This window comes from Narcine bancroftii, chromosome 6 (genome assembly GCF_036971445.1).
Source record: "Narcine bancroftii isolate sNarBan1 chromosome 6, sNarBan1.hap1, whole genome shotgun sequence".
NCBI lineage: Eukaryota > Metazoa > Chordata > Chondrichthyes > Torpediniformes > Narcinidae > Narcine > Narcine bancroftii.
Genome location: NC_091474.1, coordinates 38,598,163 through 38,620,396, shown reverse-complemented (window position 1 = coordinate 38,620,396; position 22,234 = coordinate 38,598,163). Strand labels below are relative to the sequence as shown.

Sequence of the window (22,234 nt, the reverse complement as noted above, 5' to 3'; positions counted from 1 at the left end):
GATGCACAAGGAGGGTGGCATTGCCCCCTGTGTCCATTGAATGTCCTTCCTCGGCCCTGCCATGAGGGGAAATAATGGACTCATGATGCAGGCCACTGCAGGTATGAAGCGATGATAAAAATTGACTATACCTGCAAACTCTTGCAGTCCCTTCACAGTCAATGGTCTGGCCCCATGTTGGTCAATGCGATGGCCCAGGAAATCAATTGTCTCTTGACCAAACTGGCTCTTGGCTGGATTGATGGTTAAACCAAACTCACTTAGCCAAGAGAACAATAGTCTTAAGTGAGCAGTGTGCTCAGTATGGGTGTGGCTGGCTATTAAAATGTCATTGAGGTAGACGAAGGCGAAGTGCAGACCCCGGCACATTGCGTCCATCAACCTTTGGAAAGTCTGAGCCGCGTTTTTCAGCCAAAATGGCATGCAGAGGAATTCGAACAATCCAAAGAGGGGTTATGACGGCAGTTTTGGGAATGTTATCAGGGTGAACTCTGATCTGATGATAACCCCTGATGAGATCCACCTTAGAGAATATCCGTGTCCCTTGCAGATCAGCAGTGAAGTCCTGGATATGGGGCACGGGATACCTGTCAGGCGAGGTGGCCTCATTTAGGCCTCCAACGTCCTGCTGCCTTAGGTACCATATGAAGTGGGGATGCCCATGGGCTATCGGAGCACCGCACAATACTGAGTTCCTTCATCTTTTGAAACTCTTCCCTTGCCAGATTGAGTTTCTTGGGGGGAAGACACCATGCCCTGGTGTGGAGGGGAGGGCCATCTGTAATTGGTGTCTCAGCCTGTGTTTAGGTTCCACCGAGTTGAAATGGGGCATAGTGATGGAGGGAAATCCACTAAGACCTGAGGGAATTTGTTGTCGGCAGTACTCACTGAGTGCAGGTGGGGATCAGTAAGTTCAGTGCCCTTGAGCGAGAGGGTTTGAAAAGTCTGGGCGTGTACCAGCAGACACCCCTTAATGTCTACCAGTAATGAGTTGGCCCTGAGGAAAGCAGCACCCAGTAACTTGCTGTATGGCAGCCACAGTGAACTTCCAAGTGAATTGTCTGTCCCCAAAGTGAAGGGGGATTGTATGGATGCTGAATGTCTGAATGTTGGAGCTATTTGCTGCTCAAAGTTCTGGGACAACTTTTCCGCTGTGTGCCTCAAGGCTGGATGGGGGGAGGATGCTGTTCTGTGCCCCGGTGTCCACCAAGAAATGTCAGCCCAACAGGGAATCTTGAATGTGGAGGAGGCTATGCAGTTGGTTGGTCATCACAGCCATCAACGACAGCGGGCTTTGGCAATTCCCTGGAATTTATTGGGGGAGCGGCATTGACAGGCCTCGGTACTCCACTATTGATGATAGAAACAGTGCTGCTCACTGGTTCATTACTCAAGTGGTTCGTCAGTCAGACAGTTGGCCAATTGGTTGGTGAGCTTCCTGACTGGGCGATGCTGATGAAGTGCTATCCCCTGTTTGAGCATAGTGCAGGAGTCCCTCTTTGCTGCCATTGCACGTCTATTTGGGCAGCTACCTTCCTGGTGTCGTTGAAGTCTTCTATGATGAGCAGCTGGATCTCTTCGGGCAGTCACTCCAGGAAGACCTGCTGGAACAGCAGGCAAGCAGTGTGGTCATCATTGAGAATGAGCGTGTTGCTCATGAGGGCAGAAGGGGCCCTGTCCCCAATCTATCAATGTGCAGCAGTTGGGCCGTGTGCTCGCGCTTCGAGAGCCCGAAAGTGCAGGTTAATAGCTCCTTGATGGCCACATACTTGCCTTGCTCCAGGGGCTATTGGAGGATGTCGATGATATGGGCTGCACTGTCCTGATCGAGAACGCTGACTACGTGAACTGTGCCTCAGCCTGCTGGAACCACACCCATGGTGGTGATGTCCAGAAGCCCAACAGCTTCAACAATGATTGTAGGTTGATCTTTTATTGTCTGGTCCAAAGCGCCATTTGGACCAATTGGGATCACCATGATAGCAGGCCACTAAAGTTATTGCTCGAGTTATGGTGTGATTATGGCTCGAGGTTATAACAAGAAAGAAGACTCTCACACGAAGAGAGTGTAGTCAACACTGAGTTTATTGAGATGCAGCTCTGCCTTTAAAAGGCAGCTGGCTGCATCACCATCGGGGTGTGGCTTGAGCGGAACTGGCTGGCAATTGGCTGCCTCAGATCCACAGGCCCGAATTGGACCCCTGCAATTCACTGACAACGGTTGGTTGATTTGGCCGCTATTTACTGCAGCCTATGGGAGCAGGTCTCCCATCCCGTGTGCTGCTTGCTCAATTGCCGCATTCAATGGCCATTTCCTGTGTCAGCCCACAGAGTGGCCCGCGGGCTGCTACAAGAGGACAAATAATTTTTATTCCACAAAAAACTAAAATGGAAATTACTCAGATTACAAATAGAGTTAAAGAAATAGATAAGGTTTTTCCAGTTACACCCAATGCAGACCTGTATAAAGAAAGGGTAGATTTACAGATGCAACATGATTTGCCTATGACTTATCCCATTGAGATGCAACTTCTTAGATCTAAAAGTCAGTTTTATATACCCGTGGACAGATCAGGTAAATTGTTAGATGGACAACTCAGAGCAGGCATAGTTAGAAGGCAAATCTTGAAGAAATGTAAAATGGATAGTAAAGCTCTGGGACCTGATGGGTATACAGTTAAGTTTTTCAAAACATTTAATGATATTCTGAGTCCTTACTTATGCGGTTTTCATTGATTCCTTTTCTTCTGGAACTTTGCCTAAAACTTCAATTTCATTGATTCCCCCAAAAAAGATAAGGATCTGGCTGAATGTATTTCTTATAGACCAATCTCATTATTAAATGTAGATTTTAAAATTCTTTCGCTGACCTAAGAGCATTATTTACATTTGCTCTGTAAAGAACAATGTATAGAAATGTTATAAAATTAATCAAAAGCTGTTTATTTCATACTTTCCATTAAATTTTTAAAATTAAAGTTAATGCAAGAAAATTAAACAGATTTTTAAATTGCTTCACAGGAAAGAACATCAGTTTAAAATATTTTCCAGCTTTTTGCCCATCCACCCACATCCACCTATGACCACTTGCCCGTTGGCCTATTCTCCTCCCCCTGCCATTTTATTCAGGCGCCTGCCTTGGCGAAGGACTCAGGCCTAAAATGTTGGCTATGTTTCTTTGCCATAAAGAATGCTGCGTGACCTGTTGATTTTCTCCACATCTGTAATGAATCTGTAGAACTTGGGAACATTTTTCTCCAAGATTCTTCAGTGAATAGGGTCAGTCTCCTCATTCATTCTCATTCTGATGAATTGCTCAGAAATATTTATTGAAAGGATAATCCTGGGTTTCTGGGAGAAATAATCGTTACAAATTCAGGAACCTGCTGCATTTACTCTTCAGAATTAAGCCTGGAATTGTTTGGTGAGTAGCTTGTAGAGGACGGACAAGCACAGAAGCAAATGAGTGCTACAAGGATTAAATGATGGGGAAGAATTAAAGTTGATAATGGCTTCCTGAGTCACACACTCAGCCTTACCCCACTCCCAAATCGAGGCAGGAGGCTTTTTAATGATATGCAAATACAGTTTTAGCAGTTGTGGGATGTAATATGAGAGATCTGTAAGTGAAAGGGAAAACACCCCAATGCATTTGCATATAGATTATGGCTTCATTTTTTGTAAATTTATGGTCCACATTTAAATAGATAATGTTATCTGAGGTAAAACGATGGTCCTGGACTTTTTTATAGACATACAGCACTTTAACAGGCCATTTTGACCCACACATCCATGCCATCAAATTTACACCCAATTAACCTACCTCAGTACGTTTCGACTTCATCTCACATGCAACTGAAGAGTCTCAAGGAACGATCCAACCCCAAACATTGGATGTTGCCTGACTCGCAGGATCCCTCCAGCTTCTCGTTATTTGCCCAATATTCCAGCATTGGGGCAGTCCTTGTGTTTCTCAGGCTTGTGATAATTTTGACCCTACTGACAAGACCCTGATTATTGCATTGAATGATCTGAATGTGGGGTAAGAAGTCAGGTTATAAATCAGCCAAGCCAAGAGCAGCTTGAATATTTCACTTTTGGGAAAATAAACAGTGCTGTGTGCAGAGAAATGAAGTTCAGGTTAAAGGTCAACTGTGAGGTCATGGAAAGCAAGTATTACAATGCTGGAATATACTGTACCTTCACCCTATCAGGATAATAGTAATGGGAGCCAAGCACCTCAGTACATAATACCACAGTGGCAATGTGGCAATTTGGAATGTAAAAAATCTTGGGAATTGCTGGAATGTTGGTTGGTGTGGGGTTGTCATTCTTTAAACATGCTTAGTTCAAGATCTACACCATTTAGCCCAATGACCATTCCTTATTATCTCCTCATAAGGGCTAAGACTGAATGGAGATATTTTTATGTGATTTTAACTACATTGCAGGCTAGTTATCATAAGGCAGGACATAGATAAGTGACCGATATGGGCAAGAAGTCAATCTAAATACAAAGTGCATATTAATTATCCTTTAAGGGCAGTACAGTGGTACTTCAGCTGGGAGACTTCCTGTCTCACAGTTCCAAACTTTAGGGTTTGTTCCTGATGTCCGGCTCTATCGGTGAGGAGTCTGTATGTCTCCTTTCTGACTATGATTCTCCCATTCTCCAGTTAACTCCCACATGGCAAAGACATGCAGATTGGTTGATAAACTAACTACCGAAGTTGAGTGGTAGAATCTAGAGGTAATTGACAAGAATGCAAAGAATAAGTTACAGTGGAAAGTATTGAGGCATGGGATTGCTCTGTGTGCCAGCACCGACTCACTGGGTGAATGTAATCTGCTCCTATGTTGCAAAGGAGCATAAAATAGAAATCAAACTGAAGACCTCAACATTCTCAATGTGGTTTATGTAATGTAAGTTTCCAAATGTTTGATTCTTTTAAACTAAAAGAACACACAAAGACAGCTTCTTCCCCACTTCCATCAGATTTACCACAGACACTGCCTTACTTAGACTTTTTCTTTTTCTTGCTTTCTTGCAATATTTTTATTTATTTTGTAAGGTGGTTTATATACATGGAATACACTGCAATGTTGCCACAAAACAACAAATTTTGTGACATGCTCATGACAATTCTGATTCTAAATATTTGTTTCATGCGGATTCTCATATTACATGGTACTGTGCATATTATTATATTCATAATATTAATAATAGCTAAACATTTATTATCCACTCTAAGAAATTGATGTATTTCTTGAAACAGATTTTGAAATAACCATAAATATTTAATGTGGGTAGGATTAAAGTTCCAATTCTTTCCTCTTCATACCATTTTGATACACTGCAGAGAAGGCACATTTGATATGAAATATGCAAGTGAGATGGTAGAATTCTTTAGGGTTTGCTTGACTTGGATTAACTGCCCTATTTTCGGCTATCAGTTGCCTTCTGAGTCTTTTCACTTTGCCTGACTGCAACGTAAAGCAGGCAGAATATTATTTGTCACAGTACCAAACCTCCCTCATGTTGCAGCTGGAAATAGATGTCACATAATTCCTCAGAGCGCCAGTGAAAACTCCCAGCTGTCATCCAAATGTTTTTCTAATATCCAAATAAATCAACATGTCTTCATAATGAAATGTAACTTTGAAGCTAGTTACATATGTGTAGAGACTTGTAAATTTCTTTCCATCATTTCGTATTACTGGATTAGCAATGAACTGACACATTTGTGGAATCTGTTACTTTTAATTAAATATTTGTACCTCATCACTGAATTAGCAAAGAGGAGATGAAAAAAAAAGTGTGGACCATGTAGAGAATGAATTGAGTATTGTCTAAAGTGGTGTTAAAGTCAACCTGCACTGTAATAAAACGAACAGCAGAACCAAAGGCCGTACAATCATTTCTTTATTGTCTTGTGCTAGCAGGAGTGAGAAGTACAAAGAAAGAGTAAACAATATAACTTGTTCCCTGCACAGAACCTCCTAAAGTACATAGTATTCTTGCTCAGCTTATATAGTCCTTTAGATGGGCGCCTACGTGGAGTTTTGAATGTAGTTTTAAATGTTTTTTACTTTGGCAATCTAATGTTTTTGTGATTTCTATCCTTTGCAGTTTCTGTGATTTATAATCCAGCATTCCAGTCATATTATGCTTTGCTTAATCTACTAAACCATTAACTCTTTGTTGGACTACTTACCACAGCAAAAGCCCCCTTCCCATAATTATTTAAAGTGGAAGTGGAAAACAGGCTTATAAATTGTTCCATTTGTCACATTATGAAGCAGTGTTTTTTGAACTACTGCAAATGTGAATATTCTCACTGTACCTCTTCTAATCTACGAGTATACCCCTCTGACAGAAAAGTATTTCATTTGATCCGCTCTAAACTTTGGACATCTCTTCTGCACAACACTGTACCATGTAATAATCTATCTTTCATGTAATACAAATATTTAATTCAAAATCATCAAATATTCAAAATTTGGAAGCTTGCATGACATAATGTGATGATATCTCAACCTTTCCAAGCGATAATTTATGATTGTGGGCTATACATTGGAGAAATTTGGCTGCTTATATTTGCCAAAATGGCTGCAGTGATCAGATTTCAAAAGTAGAGTTTGACACAACTGTTATTTCACAACTCCAGTGACCTGACTTTAATCCTGCAGTCTATGTGGCGTTTGCATGTCCTCGTTGTCCTCATGTATAGGGGTGCAGAGGTGGTGGTGGTAGAATATGGGGTGAGTTGCTGTGAATGTGGGGAGAATAACACAGGATATAGGCAGATAAGTGCTGGATAGTCAACATGGACCTGGTAGGCAGGAGGGCATGTTCTATGTGGAATGATAGGATGACGAATTCATCAGAGATGGGATGTGGAGGCAGCAGGAAACCAGTTACTGAAAGTTTTTAGAATTTAGAGTAATGGAAAATGTACATGAGAAGGAACCAATTTGCAGGTGGTCTCAGTCTGGCAGTGCATGAGACCATGGACAGACATGTAGCAAGGGAATAGATGAATAGATATTCATTAATTGTGGTGTAACATAATAGGGTTAAGGTTAGGGTTAGGGTTATTTTTTCCTTTTTGATTATTCTCCTCATGTGTTGTTTACCTATAATATGATTAATTAAAAAAATTGAAAAAAGAAAAAAAAAGCAAGGGAATTGAAATGAGTGGCCACTGGGACAGCCACGCTACTGCAGCAGACAGAGCCAAGGTGCTCAATAAAGCCATCTCCCAGTCTGCACCCAATCTCTCCAATGTAGGGGAGACCACAATGGGAACACTTGATACAGTAAGATAATAACCAATGTAGATTCACAAGTGAAATGTTGCTTCACTTGGAAGGACTGTTTGTGAATCAATTTATATGGTGTTCAGTTCTCGCACAATCCTTCACCCTTGTTTGTTCTGTCTTTCTATGCATCCTTTGAAATATCTTTTTTCTCTTGTGCATTGTATTAATTTAATTTACACTTACTGTTTTTAGTGTATTTATGTACCAATGTATTTTTTAAAAACTATTTATTTGAAAAAATTGTTTGTAACAATACAAAATACAAACAATAACAACATTTATTTTATATATATATATACACACACATATATATATATATCTATATACACACACACACATATATATATATATATACACACACACACATATATATATATATACACACACACACATATATATATATATACACACACACACATATATATATATATACACACATATATATATATATTATATATATATATATGTATATAAAATTAAGAATAAAAAGAAAAAGAGAATTTAATTATCAAAATTAAATCCCACCCTCCCACCCCTTCAGCCAGCTCTCTTAAGGAGAGCCAAAAATATATAAAGAAAAACTAAAAATAAGATAAATCAAGGTACATCTAAATGCATATATTCCAAATATGGTAACCATTTATTAACAAAAAAAGAATAATTATCATGCAAAACATATGTAATTTTTTCCATTACAATACAAGCTTTCATTTCATTATTCAATAGCATTATGTTAATCACTATTATCTTTCCATGTACTTGCTACACATTTTCGAGCTATGGACAATGCTAAATATACAAATGCAATTTGAAATTTATCCAACCCCAATCCCTTTAAAGGAATCACATAACCCAATTAAAAAATGGATGGATCTAATGGTAACTTAAGCTTATACAATTTTTCCAAAATTAACTTAATTTCTTCCCAAAATGTTTGTACATACACACAGGATCAAACAGCATGTAAAAAAAGTTCCAACACATGTACCACATCTAAAACTGAAATCTGAATTACTGAAACCATATTTTTTCAATTTCTCAGGAGTTAAATATAACTGATGTAAAAAATTATAATTAACCATTCTATACCGTGCATTCGTCAATCTAGTAACACTAGAATGACACATATTTGTCCAATATTCTTCAGGAGAAACAAAAGTTAATTCATTCTCCCATTTAAGTTTAGATTTCTCCCATTTCGGCTTATCCATGTTTATCTTGTAATACTTGATACATAACAGAGATATTGCTCTTTTTTGGAATAGAGGAAATCAAAGACTTGAATTCCGACAATACAGGTAAAATCATCTCTCTACCATACATATTTTTCACCAAAGATCAAATTTGATAATAAACAAATAAAGAATTTTCCATAATATCAAAATGTTCTTTCAATTGATTAAAAGAAAGAAACAGTCTTTCGACAAAGCAATCCTATCATGTTTTTATACCCTTAGAATCCTAACTCTTTAAATGACTATTAAATATTGAAAAAGGAATAAGCTGATTATTATATCTTCTTCTTGGCTTGGCTTCGCGGACGAAGATTTATGGAGGGGGTAAAATGTCCACGTCAGCTGCAGGCTCGTTTGTGGCTGACAAGTCCGATGCGGGACAGGCAGACACGGTTGCAGGGGAAAATTGGTTGGTTGGGGTTGGGTGTTGGGTTTTTCCTCCTTTGCCTTTTGTCAGTGAGGTGGGCTCTGCGGTCTTCTTCAAAGGAGGTTGCTTCCCGCCGAAATGTGAGGCGCCAAGATGCACGGTTTGAGGCGATATCAGCCAACTGGCAGTGGTCAATGTGGCAGGCACCAAGAGATTTCTTTAGGCAGTCCTTGTACCTCTTCTTTGGTGCACCTCTGTCACGGTGGCCAGTGGAGAGCTCGCCATATAACACGATCTTGGGAAGGCGATGGTCCTCCATTCTGGAGACGTGACCCACCCAGCACAGTTGGATCTTCAGCAGCGTGGATTCGATGCTGTCGGCCTCTGCCATCTCGAGTACTTCGATGTTAGGGATGAAGTCGCTCCAATGAATGTTGAGGATGGAGTGGAGACAACGCTGGTGGAAGCGTTCTAGGAGCCGTAGGTGATGCCGGTAGAGGACCCAAGATTCGGAGCCGAACAGGAGTGTGGGTATGACAACGGCTCTGTATACGCTTATCTTTGTGAGGTTTTTCAGTTGGTTGTTTTTCCAGACTCTTTTGTGCAGTCTTCCAAAAGCGCTATTTGCCTTGGCAAGTCTGTTGTCTATCTCGTTGTTGATCCTTTCATCTGATGAAATGGTGCATCCGAGATAGGTAAACTGGTTGACCGTTTTGAGTTTTGTGTGCCCGATGGAGATGTGGGGGGGCTGGTAGTCATGGTGGGGAGCTGGCTGATGGAGGACCTCAGTTTTCTTCAGGCTGACTTCCAGGCCAAACATTTTGGCAGTTTCCGCAAAGCAGGACGTCAAGCGCTGAAGAGCTGGCTCTGAATGGGCAACTAAAGCGGCATCATCTGCAAAGAGTAGTTCACAGACAGTTTGCGCTGAAGATGGCTGCATGCGCGATGGAAGGCTTGTTTCTTCTCTGTCCAGGATGGCTTTGTAAGGTGAGCCAGGTGGGCAGCTCGCTTCTTTGCCAGCAGCTCCTGGATTTCCTGGCTGTTTTCGTCGAACCAGCCCTTGTTCTTCCTGGAGGAGAAGCCCAGTATCTCTTCAGTGGATTGCAGTATGGTAGTCTTCAGCTGATCCCAGAGGGATTCAGGGGACGAGTCCGTGAGGCGGATTGCATCCTCGAGCTTTGCTTTGAGGTTTTCCTGGAATTTTCCTCTCACTTCGTCTGACTGCAGGTTTCCAACATTGAACCTCTTTCTGGGGGCTTTACTGTTCCTGGACTTTGGCTTGAAGTGAAGGTTGAGCTTGCAGCGAACCAGCCGGTGGTCAGTGTGGCATTCCGCGCTGGGCATGACCCTGGTGTGGAGCACATCTCGTTTGTCTCTTTCTCGCACCAGGACGTAGTCCAGGAGGTGCCAGTGTTTGGATCGGGGATGCATCCAGGTAGTTTTCAGGCTGTCCCTCTGCTGAAAAAGGGTGTTTGTAATGACAAGCCGCTGTTCTGCGCAGAGCTCCAACAGGAGGCGCCCATTGTCATTGCACCTGCCGACACCATGCTTGCCCAGGATTCCTGGCCAGTTTTCTGAGTCTTTGCCGACGCGAGCGTTGAAGTAGCCAAGGATGACAACCTTGTCGGCTGTAGGGGTGCGTTGAATGAGGTTGCGCAGGTTAGTGTAGAACTTGTCCTTTTCTGCTGGTTCCGCCTGGAGGGTTGGAGCATAGACACTGATGAGGGTGATGCAACGCTTGTTTTGAAGGGGGAGTTGCATGGACACGATCCGGTCCGAGTGGCCTGTCGGGAGGTTTTCGAGTTTGGAGGCAATGGAGTTCTTGACCATGAAGCCTACACCAGATAGGCGTCATTCATCCATAGGCTTGCCAGACCAGAAGAGTGTGTAGCCCACGCCACGTTCATGGAGGCTGCCTACATCTGCAAGGCAGACTTCACTGAGAGCGGCTATGTCGATGTCAAGTCTGAGGAGTTCATGTGCAATGAGGGCAGACTGACGTTCAGGTCGGTCAGCCTTGTCTAGCATGGTTCTGATGTTCCAGCATGCTAGCTTGAGTTTGTGAGCATCTTTTGAGGGTGAGGACGTGGAGGGGGAGGATGTGGAGGGGGAAGACGTGAACCTGTCCTCGGGCCTGCGCAAAGGAGCTTTTAGGTGGAGTTTAGTGCGCGCAGTACTGGCCCCATCCTTTACACCCATGGTTTGTGTTCCGTGGCCAAGCAAGCTGGGACGTGGCAGCGAGGTCCTTGGGTCGTAGGTTTTATATCGGAGTGGCCTTCTCCTATGCAGGTTTCTTACTCGGGCTGGAGGGGTCTGCCTCCCTTCCTAGCTCGGTCCATACTGCCCGGACCATGGCCGAGTCCGCCGCTGCTTTCCCTGTGCCCAGACTGGGGCCGCCGTCTCCTACTTTCTGCCCGGACCGGGGCCTCCGCCAGCCTCACTCGACTGATGCCGGGGCCGCCGCCTCCCCTTAGCTCTTGCCCGGATCAGGGCCACTGCCGCCTACCCTCTGCCCGGACCGGTGCCGGGTCCGCCGCTGCTTTCCCTGTGCCCTGACCGGGGCCGCCACCTCCTACTTTCTGCCCAGACTGGGGCCTCTGCCAGCCTCACTCAACCGAGGCCAAGGCCGCCACCTCCCCTTAGCTCTTGCCCAGATCAGGGCTGCCGCCGCCTACCCTCTGCCCAGATCGGGGCTTGGGCCGCCGCTGCTTTCCCTGTGCCCGGACTGGGGCTGCCGCCTCCTACTTTCTGCCCGGACCGGGGCCTCCACCAGCCTCACTCGACCGAGGCCAGGGCCGCCGCCTCCCCTTAGCTCTTGCCCGGATCAGGGCCGCCGCCGCCTACCCTCTGCCCTGAATGGGATGGGTGAAGCTATGACACCAGGACACTGTGGGAAATAGGGCAACACTGGGATGGAAGGCAGGGGGCAGAGAAACTACTGGGACTGAGGACATCAGATTGGGGTGGGGGCAGGAGAGGGTTAAACTGACTGCGGACGAAAGGACTACTTTCTCAGAGAGCACCTCAATTGCTCCTTGTGTTTGTGAATTCCACACCCTCTCCACCATTTCCGGAGAGGTATTCCTCATGAATTCCTTGCTCAATTGAATAGTTGCCACCTTGTATTTAATTCCACAAAAGTGGAAATAATTCAACATCAAAACCTTTCAGAAATCTTATCCCTTCCCTCTGTCTGAGAAATGAGCTTGTGATATTATATAATGGCGTTAAAATAGACAATTTACCTTTTGATCCTATAATCTTATTTTTTTTTTGTTCATAACATCAATAAATGTTTTAATATCGGCATATTATACTCCCTTAACAAATTTATATTCCACCGAAATATAAATTGATGCATTGGAATTTCAGAAATACATGCCATCTCAACTTTAGCCCAACTTGGAGACCGATCCAGATCCATCAAACCACTAATCAATTTAAACTGGGCTGCTTCATAATAGTTCTAAAAATGAGGCAATTGTAATCCACCCAATGCATAATTCCAAGTAAGTTTACTTAATGCTACCCTTGGTAATTACCTTTACATAAAAATTCCCTAGTGACTTTATTTAAGTCTTGAAAAAGTTCTTTGTAAGAAAACATGGTATTGATTGAAACAAATATTGAATACGTGGAAAGATATTCATTTTAATGCAGTTAACCCAACCAATTAGAGTTAACAGAAGGTCCTTCCACTTAATTAAGTTTGCTTTTATCGTTTTCAATAATGGAACATAATTTAATTTATATAAAGATTGATACTCAGTATTCACAATTATTCCTAAATATTTAATTTTATCTGACCATTTCAAATTAGTAACATTTTTATATACTAAATAATCTCCTTCACCAACTGGTAGAATTTCACTTTTATCCCAATTAACTTTATATCCAGATAATGATCCATATTGTAATAAACATTACCGTAAATGTGGCAAAGATTGTTCTGGGTTTATTAAATATATTAAAACATCGTTTGCAAATAAATTAATCTTGTACTCTTCATCCATAACTCTCATCCTTTGTATCTGTTCATTTTGCCTGATTAATTGAGCTAACAGTTCAATAGCCAATGCAAACAGGGCTGGTGACAATGGACAACCTTGTCAGGTAGAACGTGTCAATTTAAACGACAATGAAACTTCTCCATTTGTCACCACCCTAGCATTCAGGTTCATATAAAAAGCTTTAACCCAACCAATAAAAAAGGGCCAAATTTAAACTTCTCCAAAACCTTAAATAAAAAATCCCATTCGACCCTATCAAAAGCTTTTTCCGCATCAAATGCAACCACGATTGGATGGTTTGGTTGCCGCCAATATGCATTGACCAAACTAATGAATCGAAGAATATTATCTGAAGCATGTCTATTTTTAATAAAATCCATTTGGTCTACATGTATCAATTTAGGCAAATATTTAGCAAGTCGATTTGGTAACATTTTAGGTATTATTTTATAATCCACATTTAATAAGGAAATGGGTCTATATGAAGACACCTTTAACGGATCTCTATCTTTCTTTGGAATTAAAGTGATTAGAGCACTGGAACAAGATTCTGGTAACTCATAATGTTCAGTCACTTGTTGTAATACCTCCCCAAACACCGAAGATAAATCTTCATAAAAATCTTTATAAAATTCCACCGAAAACCTGTCATCATCTGGTGCCTTGCCATTTGGCATTTCCAACATGGCTGTCTTAATTTCTAAACCTGTAAACAGATCTTTCAAATCTATAATATCCTCTTCTTCTAATGCTGATAATGTTAATGTAGATAAAAAAAGAATCAAAACATCCATTGTTCTGTCTCCCCTCAGAAATATATAATTTTTAATAAAATGAATAAAACTGGTCATTAATTTTCTGAGGTTTATAGGTAACTGTTGAATTCTTTTTAACAGCATTAATAACCCGTGACGTCTGTTCCTTCTTTAACTGTCATGCAAGTACTTTATGTGCCTTCTCACCCAACTCATAATATGTTTGCATAGATTGATTAAGTAAACATTCAAATTGGTAAGTCTGTAATGTATTATATCTCAATTTCAATTTAAAGCTATTTTCTGATCTTCTGAAATTCCTTCTCCAATTCATCAATTTGCTTTTCTAATTTAAGACTTTCAGCCATATACCCTTTCTTAACTTTAGTAGTATAACTAATTATTTGCCCGCTTAAGTAAGCTTTTAATCCATCCCATAACACAAAATGACTTTTAACCGAATTAGCATTTTCAGTTAAGAAAAAAAACAATCTGTTCCTTAACAAAAGTAACAAACTCAGGTTTTTTCAACAACATTGTATTAAATCTCCATCTATATGATAAATGTACTACCTCTGAACTTTCATAGGAAAAAAATGATCTGATATAACTCTACTCTTATATTCTGCCTGCAATACCTTTCCTTGTAAATGTGCCGATATTTAAAAAATCTATTGTAGAAAATGAATCATGTCGAGAAGAATGAAAAGAAAAATTCTTCTCTGTAGGATTAACCCTTCAAAATATCTACCAAATTTAAATCTTTCATTAAAGCCCCAATTTTTATCGCCATCTTTGATTTCCTAATACATTTTGGGGATTTATCCATTAAAGGATCCAAAACACAATTGAAATCCCCCCCCCCCCACTAAAATATTTTCATTAGCTTGACTTAATGACAAAAAAGTGTCTGAAATAAAACATTCATCATCCACATTAGGTGCATAGATATTAAGTAAAGTCCAAAGTTCATTAAAGATTTTACAGTCCACTTTTAAAACCCTCCCAGCATTCCCTTCCACAGTATGCAACTCAAAAGATAAATTCTTATGAACTAAATTACTACAACTTTTGCCTTGGAGTTAAATGAAGAAAAAAGCACATAACCAACCCAATCTCTTTTCAATTTCAAATTCTCTTTTTCGGTCAAATGAGTTTCTTGTAAAAAAGCAATATCAATTTTCATTTTCTTAATATAAGCTAAAACTCGCTTTTGCTTAATTGGATTATTTAATCCCTGAACATTAAAAGTTTTAAATTTCAAACTAAACATCTTAACAAACTAACAATATAATCACTTAATACAAAAGATCGCTCTCCTGCTAATAAATAAAATTCACTCTCCCTCCCCCAATATTATTAAAAAAAAGGTTTATATAAAAAGGAATATAATAAGTTCCCCAGAAAAAAAAGAGAAAAAAAACCACCCAAAGGTAGTAACACCCTAAAAACCCGGGTGGGGTAAACCCCACCAGTGGCAGATGACTATTAAAGATTTCAGTGCCATCCACCTCCTCCCAGCCAGAAATACAATATATATAACAATACAGTTCAATATCATAAAAATATTCAGCCCAACGACTCCAGTCCCAATGACTGGTTCGGATCTGCAACGTCAATATGTGTCAAAGCCTCTTTCTTTACATCTTTCCATTTTGTCCATTTCCATTTCTATTGGCCCTTCTTTTAGGCGACGACGGCGAGTCTCTACCCTGACTACGTAGATCCGGTAATGAATTAACAAAAACCAATGCTTCGTGATCATTCTCAAAAAATTGAGATTGATAATTGCCATAAAATACCTTCAACACAGGGTATCGAAAAGCAAATTTATATCCTTTCCGCCACAGCATATCTTTAGCCAAATTAAACTCTCGTCGACGTCTAATAATTTCTTGACTCAAATCTGCATAAAAGAAAACTCTATTGTTCTGAATCATCATTCGAGCTTGATGTTGTCTTGCCTTTTGTACCACCAACCACAAAATCATTTCTCTATCTTGGTAATTCAGGCACCGAATTAAAACTACTCGTGATGGTTGTCCCAGTAACGGTTTCTTCCTTAGCGCTCTATGTGCCCTCTCCAATACTAAACCACCTGGAAAGAACTCTTTACCCAACATCTCAGGGATCCAGTCCTTAAAATTTTTTATTGGATCTGCTCCCTCAATATCTTCTGGAAGGCCCATAATTTTTACATTATTTCTCCGACTTTGATTTTCCAGTGAATCAATCCTTTTCAATAAATCTCTCTTCTGGATTCCCCAATCCACAAATGAATCTTCCACTTTCTCTATTTTATCCTTATTATGCACCACTTGCTCTTTACATTCAGAAAAAGCTGTCTCAATTTTTTTTTAATGTTCTTGTACTACATCCACTGAAGCAAGGCATTTATTAACATCTCTCTTAAGTGTAGATATATCTTCAGACATATTAAACATTGTAGATGTCACGAGTCATTTGTTGAGACATATTATCCATATGCTAGGCAATCCCTTCCAGAACAGTAAAAATAGAGTTCAATCCATATTCCAGTGCCACATCTTGAAGTCTACCTTCTTCAAACTCCTCCTCCAATTGTTCCTGTGAACTGGCCATTAAAGGTAAGTCTTCTTCTTGTTCCACTGTTGTCAGGCCTTTTTCTGTGCGGCTGTGGGTTTGTACACCCGTTGATGGCACCCCAACCACATCGGGGTGCCATAATTCGGGCCCACCTGCAGACTACACACATTCCAGCTGATCATGGACCCTGGAGGCACCACACATGCCTGGCAAGACCAGGGACTGTGCAGGGGCAGTCTCCAACACCATCCTGTGCGCCCTCGACTCTCCCAACGGCTGCGCGGGCTCAACGGTTTTCTTCTCAGTCGGGTCGCTTGCGTGCCTGACATCGTGAACGCGCGGGTCAATGTTGGCCGATCTTGTCAGCAAGCCGACACCATCTTGCGGAAACAAGACCGGTGCCAGCGTAATACTTAACCTAGCTGGAGTTCTCTGTGGCTTGGAGGTTCCAGATGGCAACTCCGTGGTTCCAACCAGACAGGTAGGCCTCAGTTCTTCAGCACTTTTAAAAAGCAGTTTTTTTCTGTAATTGAGTCTTAGGTTTTTTAATATTAGCCGCCATTATAGGCAAATTATGTGCTTAGAAGTAAAAATAAAATATTTATATTCTTAAAGTTTAAAAATGGATGTTTAAAAAAACTGGCTGGGGAGGATTAGGACCAGACGTCTGGCCTCTACACCATCTTGGCACGCCCCCTATGTACCCATGTAGCTACAGCAAGCAGGAATCTCATTGGATCTGTACATTACAGATGTTTATAATAAACTCTCATCATTATCATCATTTATTCATGAGAAGTTTTCTAGTGATTGGGGTTACCTGAAGTAAGGGGTTACCTGAAGTAAAAACGCAATGCTGGAGAAACTCAGCACCTCAAACAAGTGTTTTATCTCTTTGGCTTGGCTTCGCGGACGAAGATTTATGGAAGGGGTAAAAGTCCACGTCAGCTGCAGGCTCGTTTGTGGCTGACAAGTCCGATGCGGGACAGGCAGACACGGTTGCAGCGGCTGCAGGGGAAAATTGGTTGGTTGGGGTTGGGTGTTGGGTTTTTCCTCCTTTGCCTTTTGTCAGTGAGGTGGGCTCTGCGGTCTTCTTCAAAGGAGGTTGCTGCCCGCCAAACTGTGAGGCGCCAAGGTGCACGGTTTGAGGCGATATCAGCCCACTGGCGGTGGTCAATGTGGCAGGCACCAAGAGATTTCTTTAGGCAGTCCTTGTACCTTTTCTTTGGTGCACCTCTGTCACGGTGGCCAGTGGAGAGCTCGCCATATAACACGATCTTGGGAAGGCGATGGTCCTCCATTCTGGAGACGTGACCCATCCAGCGCAGCTGGATCTTCAGCAGCGTGGACTCGATGCTGTCGACCTCTGCCATCTCGAGTACTTCGACGTTAGGGATGAAAGCGCTCCAATGGATGTTGAGGATGGAGCGGAGACAACGCTGGTGGAAGCGTTCTAGAAGCCGTAGGTGATGCCGGTAGAGGACCCATGATTCGGAGCCGAACAGGAGTGTGGGTATGACAACGGCTCTGTATACGCTTATCTTTGTGAGGTTTTTCAGTTGGTTGTTTTTCCAGACTCTTTTGTGTAGTCTTCCAAAGGCGCTATTTGCCTTGGCGAGTCTGTTGTCTATCTCATTGTCGATCCTTGCATCTAATGAAATGGTGCAGCCGAGATAGGTAAACTGGTTGACCGTTTTGGGCTTCTCCTCCAGGAAAAACAAGGACTGGTTTGACGAAAACAGCCAGGAAATCCAGGAGCTGCTGACAAAGAAGCGAGCTGCCCACCAGGCTCACCTTACAAAGCCATCCTGTCCAGAGAAGAAACAAGCCTTCCGTCGCGCATGCAGCCATCTTCAGCGCAAACTCCGGGAGATCCAAAATGAGTGGTGGACTAGCCTCGCCAAACGAACCCAGCTCAGCGCGGACATTGGCGACTTCAGGGGTTTCTACGAGGCTCTAAAGGCTGTGTACGGCCCCTCACCCCAAGTCCAAAGCCCGCTGCGCAGCTCAGACGGCAAAGTCTTCCTCAGCGACAAGATCTCCATCCTCAACCGATGGTCAGAACACTTCCAATCACTTTTCAGTGCCAACCGCTCAGTCCAAGATTCCGCCCTGCTCCAGCTCCCTCAACAGCCCCTAAGGCTAGAGCTGGACGAGGTCCTCACCCTGGATGAGACATATACAAGTGTTTTATATAGCAAATATAAAGACACATAACCAATGTTTCATGCTTGAGCCCTTCATCTTTCTTTCTCTTTTAATCTATTTATTACTTTTCCATGAAAAAAAACATAGATTAACAGAAAATGTGAAAAAGTAATATAAATTGTCCTTGAGTATAAAAATCAAGTATTTTCATATGAATTCAACATTTCCACAAATTGACAGTTACATTGAGCAAGGAAATAAAAAGTTAGTGCATTAAACAAAAAAAATCTAATTTCAATTGGAAAAAAAAATTTTTAAACCCAAAAAAAAACTGGTCAATCCATTCTGAGAGTAATTTCAAAATAAGTAGAAAAGAGATTCTTCCAGATTAAACACAACACATTTGGAGAAAAAAACAAACTGGAAGAGGTTCAATTTTGTTTATAAATTTGAGTCATGATTCATTAGCCAGCAAATGATGAAGCCAGTTGGATAAGCAATTCCTCAGGATTTTGGCTGTGTTTCAATATCTGCACTAAAGTACATAATGTGAGGTGAGTTCCATGCTCAGTCTTTCTGTACTGATGCTCCTCCCACATGTGGTCTAAAGCATACAAGCATGTGACAACCATTAGAAACAGTTAGCAAAACACAGGACCATTTTGGATCCATGTATTTTCTGAAATGTAACCCTTCTGAAGCTTATTCAAATATAACCATCCCTTAAGTCTGCAAAATGTAGTCTCTTTTGATCAAAATTCATTTTTCCTGAAGCCAAGAATGAGGAGGGTACACTGAGCAGCAGAGGATAATTACACATTGACACGCATTGCCAATGCATGTTGGTATATTGGGTTGTAAATGTGGTTTAGACCATCACACATAGCCTACTGCCCTCCATTGACTCCATTAACAACTCCCTCTGCCTTCGACATCCAACCCCAGGTACACTCTCTTCACTATCTCTTCGTGCCCCCCCCCCCATAGTGTGATCAATGACTCATGTCCAAGGCATGTATACAAGAGGAGACTAGGGCTCTCAGCCTTTATTAGGGGATCTTATGGGGAGGGGCTACAGGTACAGGAGGCAGACCAGCCTCCCCAGCCCAGTGAGGACATTCCCAGACACGTCCGCAATACCGTGTTCCACCATCTGGGCATGTCCTCAGTACCATATTCAACCACACCACCACCACCCCGCCCCCCCCCCTACAAAATGGGAAGAAGATTTACTTCTGAGATTATGTACACCAGATTCACTCCTCTCCTCTCCTCCCCTCCCCTCCCAACCTTTTTTTTTTTACAGGCACCTGTCTGATTTTTTGCTCATTCCATTACCTGAAATGCTGGTTACCTCTTTACTTTCTATAGATGTTGCATGACTGGCTGAGTTTCTCCAGCACCAGATTCAGGGTTAGTTTCATTCCTGGCATTAACAGACTCCAGAACAAACCTCAAAATAGTAAAATTATGTAGTCTTTGCTCCTTGCCAACTAACCTCTCTTTCTCTGTATCTTTGCAAATTTTGTTTTGTGTCTTACTTATGGTGTGTATACATATTTGATGGTCACTCATTAAACAACCTCCATCTCTGCATCTTGGTGCATGTGACAATAAACGTGGACCTGAAATTAAAAGAATGATATTGGTATGATATTGCAGGACATAGTATTATTTTCTCCTTTCCAGGTCATTGGTCAAATACTTCTGGTTGGAAAGAGAGAGAAGGATCAGTAGTTGTAGGAAGTCCAAAGAGGGGTGAAAGAGGACAGACAAATAGATCCAGGTGGGTTTCAGGATAGGTGGGGTTAGAAGACAAAGGTAGGAGAGTAATGATTAAAAACAGTGAAAGACAAATCCTCCTCTCCTCTTTAATACCACCCCCCTCCTGTTTTCTCTCTCCTTTCTCTGCCCTGAAGCAAGAGTTTGACCCAACAAGAGTTTGTGTCCATTTCATTCCTGGTTGTTGTCGGACTCATTGAATTCCTCCAGCAGTTATTTAGGTTAGTTTTCCCCAGGGGTAGTGAATAAAGGGAATATACTAAGCAGTAGAGGAGATTGCAACAAGCTAAAACAGACACTGTCAATGCACATTGCATCAGTGGAGAAAGTTGGAATGAATGGGTGGTACAGATATACCCCACTTTATGAGTCTCCTGAACAACCATTTGTGAACCAAAAATTCATAAAGTGAAGACCCATTGACTACTATTGGAGGCAATTTTCATAAAAGTGAAAACCTGTTATAAACCCATTATAGATTATTTGTAAAAGTGAACAAGGGTTTCTTTGTATATGCAAATTTTCATAAAGTGAGTATTCATACAGTGGGGTTTACCTGTATACTGCTGTACGACATGGTATTGCATTCTTCTTCCAAGAAATGTTGGACATTTTCAAGGACCATCACATGGGGCAATGAAATAAGGTTTACCAGGGTCGCGAGCAGGAGGGTGGAGAGAAAAAAAAAGAAATAAGGTTTACCAATCACTGTAATTTTCAGTGGTTTCAGCAATTATTCATCTTCGCTTTTCAGGTTGTCTGGAAAATATTTTCTCACACAGTATTAATAAATGTGGAAATGTCTGGGTCTTCATACATCATTGGCATCATGACAACTTTGCTGAAAGATCTTCGAAGTCCCACCAGGTAGCCTGGTCTGTAATGTCTGGAGCATATCAAGGGTCTGTCAATGTAAGCACTTGAACAGGTGTAGTATAACTGATCCTTACTATTGAGAGTATGGCTCCAACAATAAACAGCTAATGCAAACCCAGACTTTTGGGAAAATGAAACAATTAAACATTTTGTCACATCGGAAGAGGGAAAGGAGGATTCTTTTTATTTTCTTTAACAATATAAGAAAACTTTTCTATGGGTTGGATAATGAGTTGAAATGCCTCACCATCTCAATTTTTAAATTTTCATTCATAAGCTTTGTCAAAGTCTCCATTGCTGGATTTAACTGTGCAGAAAATTTACTTCTGGAATAAGTAGATTACACACTCGCAGTCCAACTTTGTAGAAGAACACAATGCTGGAGAAACTCAACAGGTCAAACAGTGTTCTGTGTGTAGCAAAGATAAAGATAAATGCTAATGTTTTGGGATTGAGCCCTCCATCAAGGTATAGAAAAATGTTGGCAGATGTCTGAACAAAATGGTAGGAGGGGAGGGGTGGGGAAAGGAGCATTTTTCCAAAGGCAGGAGGTAATAGATGGATAATAGAGGGAGGGCACAGCAGCAAGGTGGGGGAGGAAGAATGGCTCAGTGAATAGAGAGGGAAGGGAGTGAAAAACTAAGGGAAGGAAGACAAGGAGAAAGGGAGAATGGAGTGTAGGTTAGCAGAAACTGGAGAAGTCGATGCAATGCACTGATGTTGTTCCTCCAATTTATGGGTGGTGTTGGGAAGGCCACAAAGGGAACACCGGATGCCGTAGATCTTCACTTGAAAAGCATGTTTGGGGCCCCGAGTTGTGGTGAGGGAGGAGGTGTGGGCGCAAGTGTTGCGCAAGTGACATTTTAATACAAATTTGTAAGTGGCATTAACATATCCTTCACATAGCTGCATTCATCAGCATCAAAAAGCTGTAATAGACCACTTGCTTTGTTAGGTTTTCACATGTGGGCGAAAGGAAAAAATGCAAGGTTACTCTAAAGTTTATAACTAAGCATAGAGGCATTAGCACTTATTGGCTGCCAACTGCTCAGAATAATAAGACCTGAACTATCAAAGTGCACATTTTCAAGGCCCAATAACTTACCGCTGAGGTGGAAAAGCAGTGGACCAACCTGGGCTTGAAAATCCTACTCCTCAATGACATCATAACCT

The 22,234-nt window shown here is 41.6% G+C and overlaps 1 protein-coding gene across 4 annotated transcripts in view; it reads left to right on the top strand.

Moving 5' to 3' along the window:
- Positions 1-21,215, top strand: part of LOC138735961 (EF-hand calcium-binding domain-containing protein 5-like) — a 217,460-nt gene extending 196,245 nt beyond the window's left edge. For 2 of the 4 annotated variants that reach the window (XM_069884678.1, XM_069884677.1), the window contains one exon: positions 20,940-21,024. In XM_069884678.1, the coding sequence (XP_069740779.1) occupies positions 20,940-20,973 (34 nt within the window). In that variant the 3' untranslated portion in view covers positions 20,974-21,024. Of the gene's footprint in view, positions 1-20,939 lie in introns of all 4 variants that reach the window. The other 2 variants (XM_069884675.1, XM_069884665.1) reach the window with 2 other exon arrangements.
- The last annotated feature ends 1,019 nt before the right edge of the window (positions 21,216-22,234 follow it).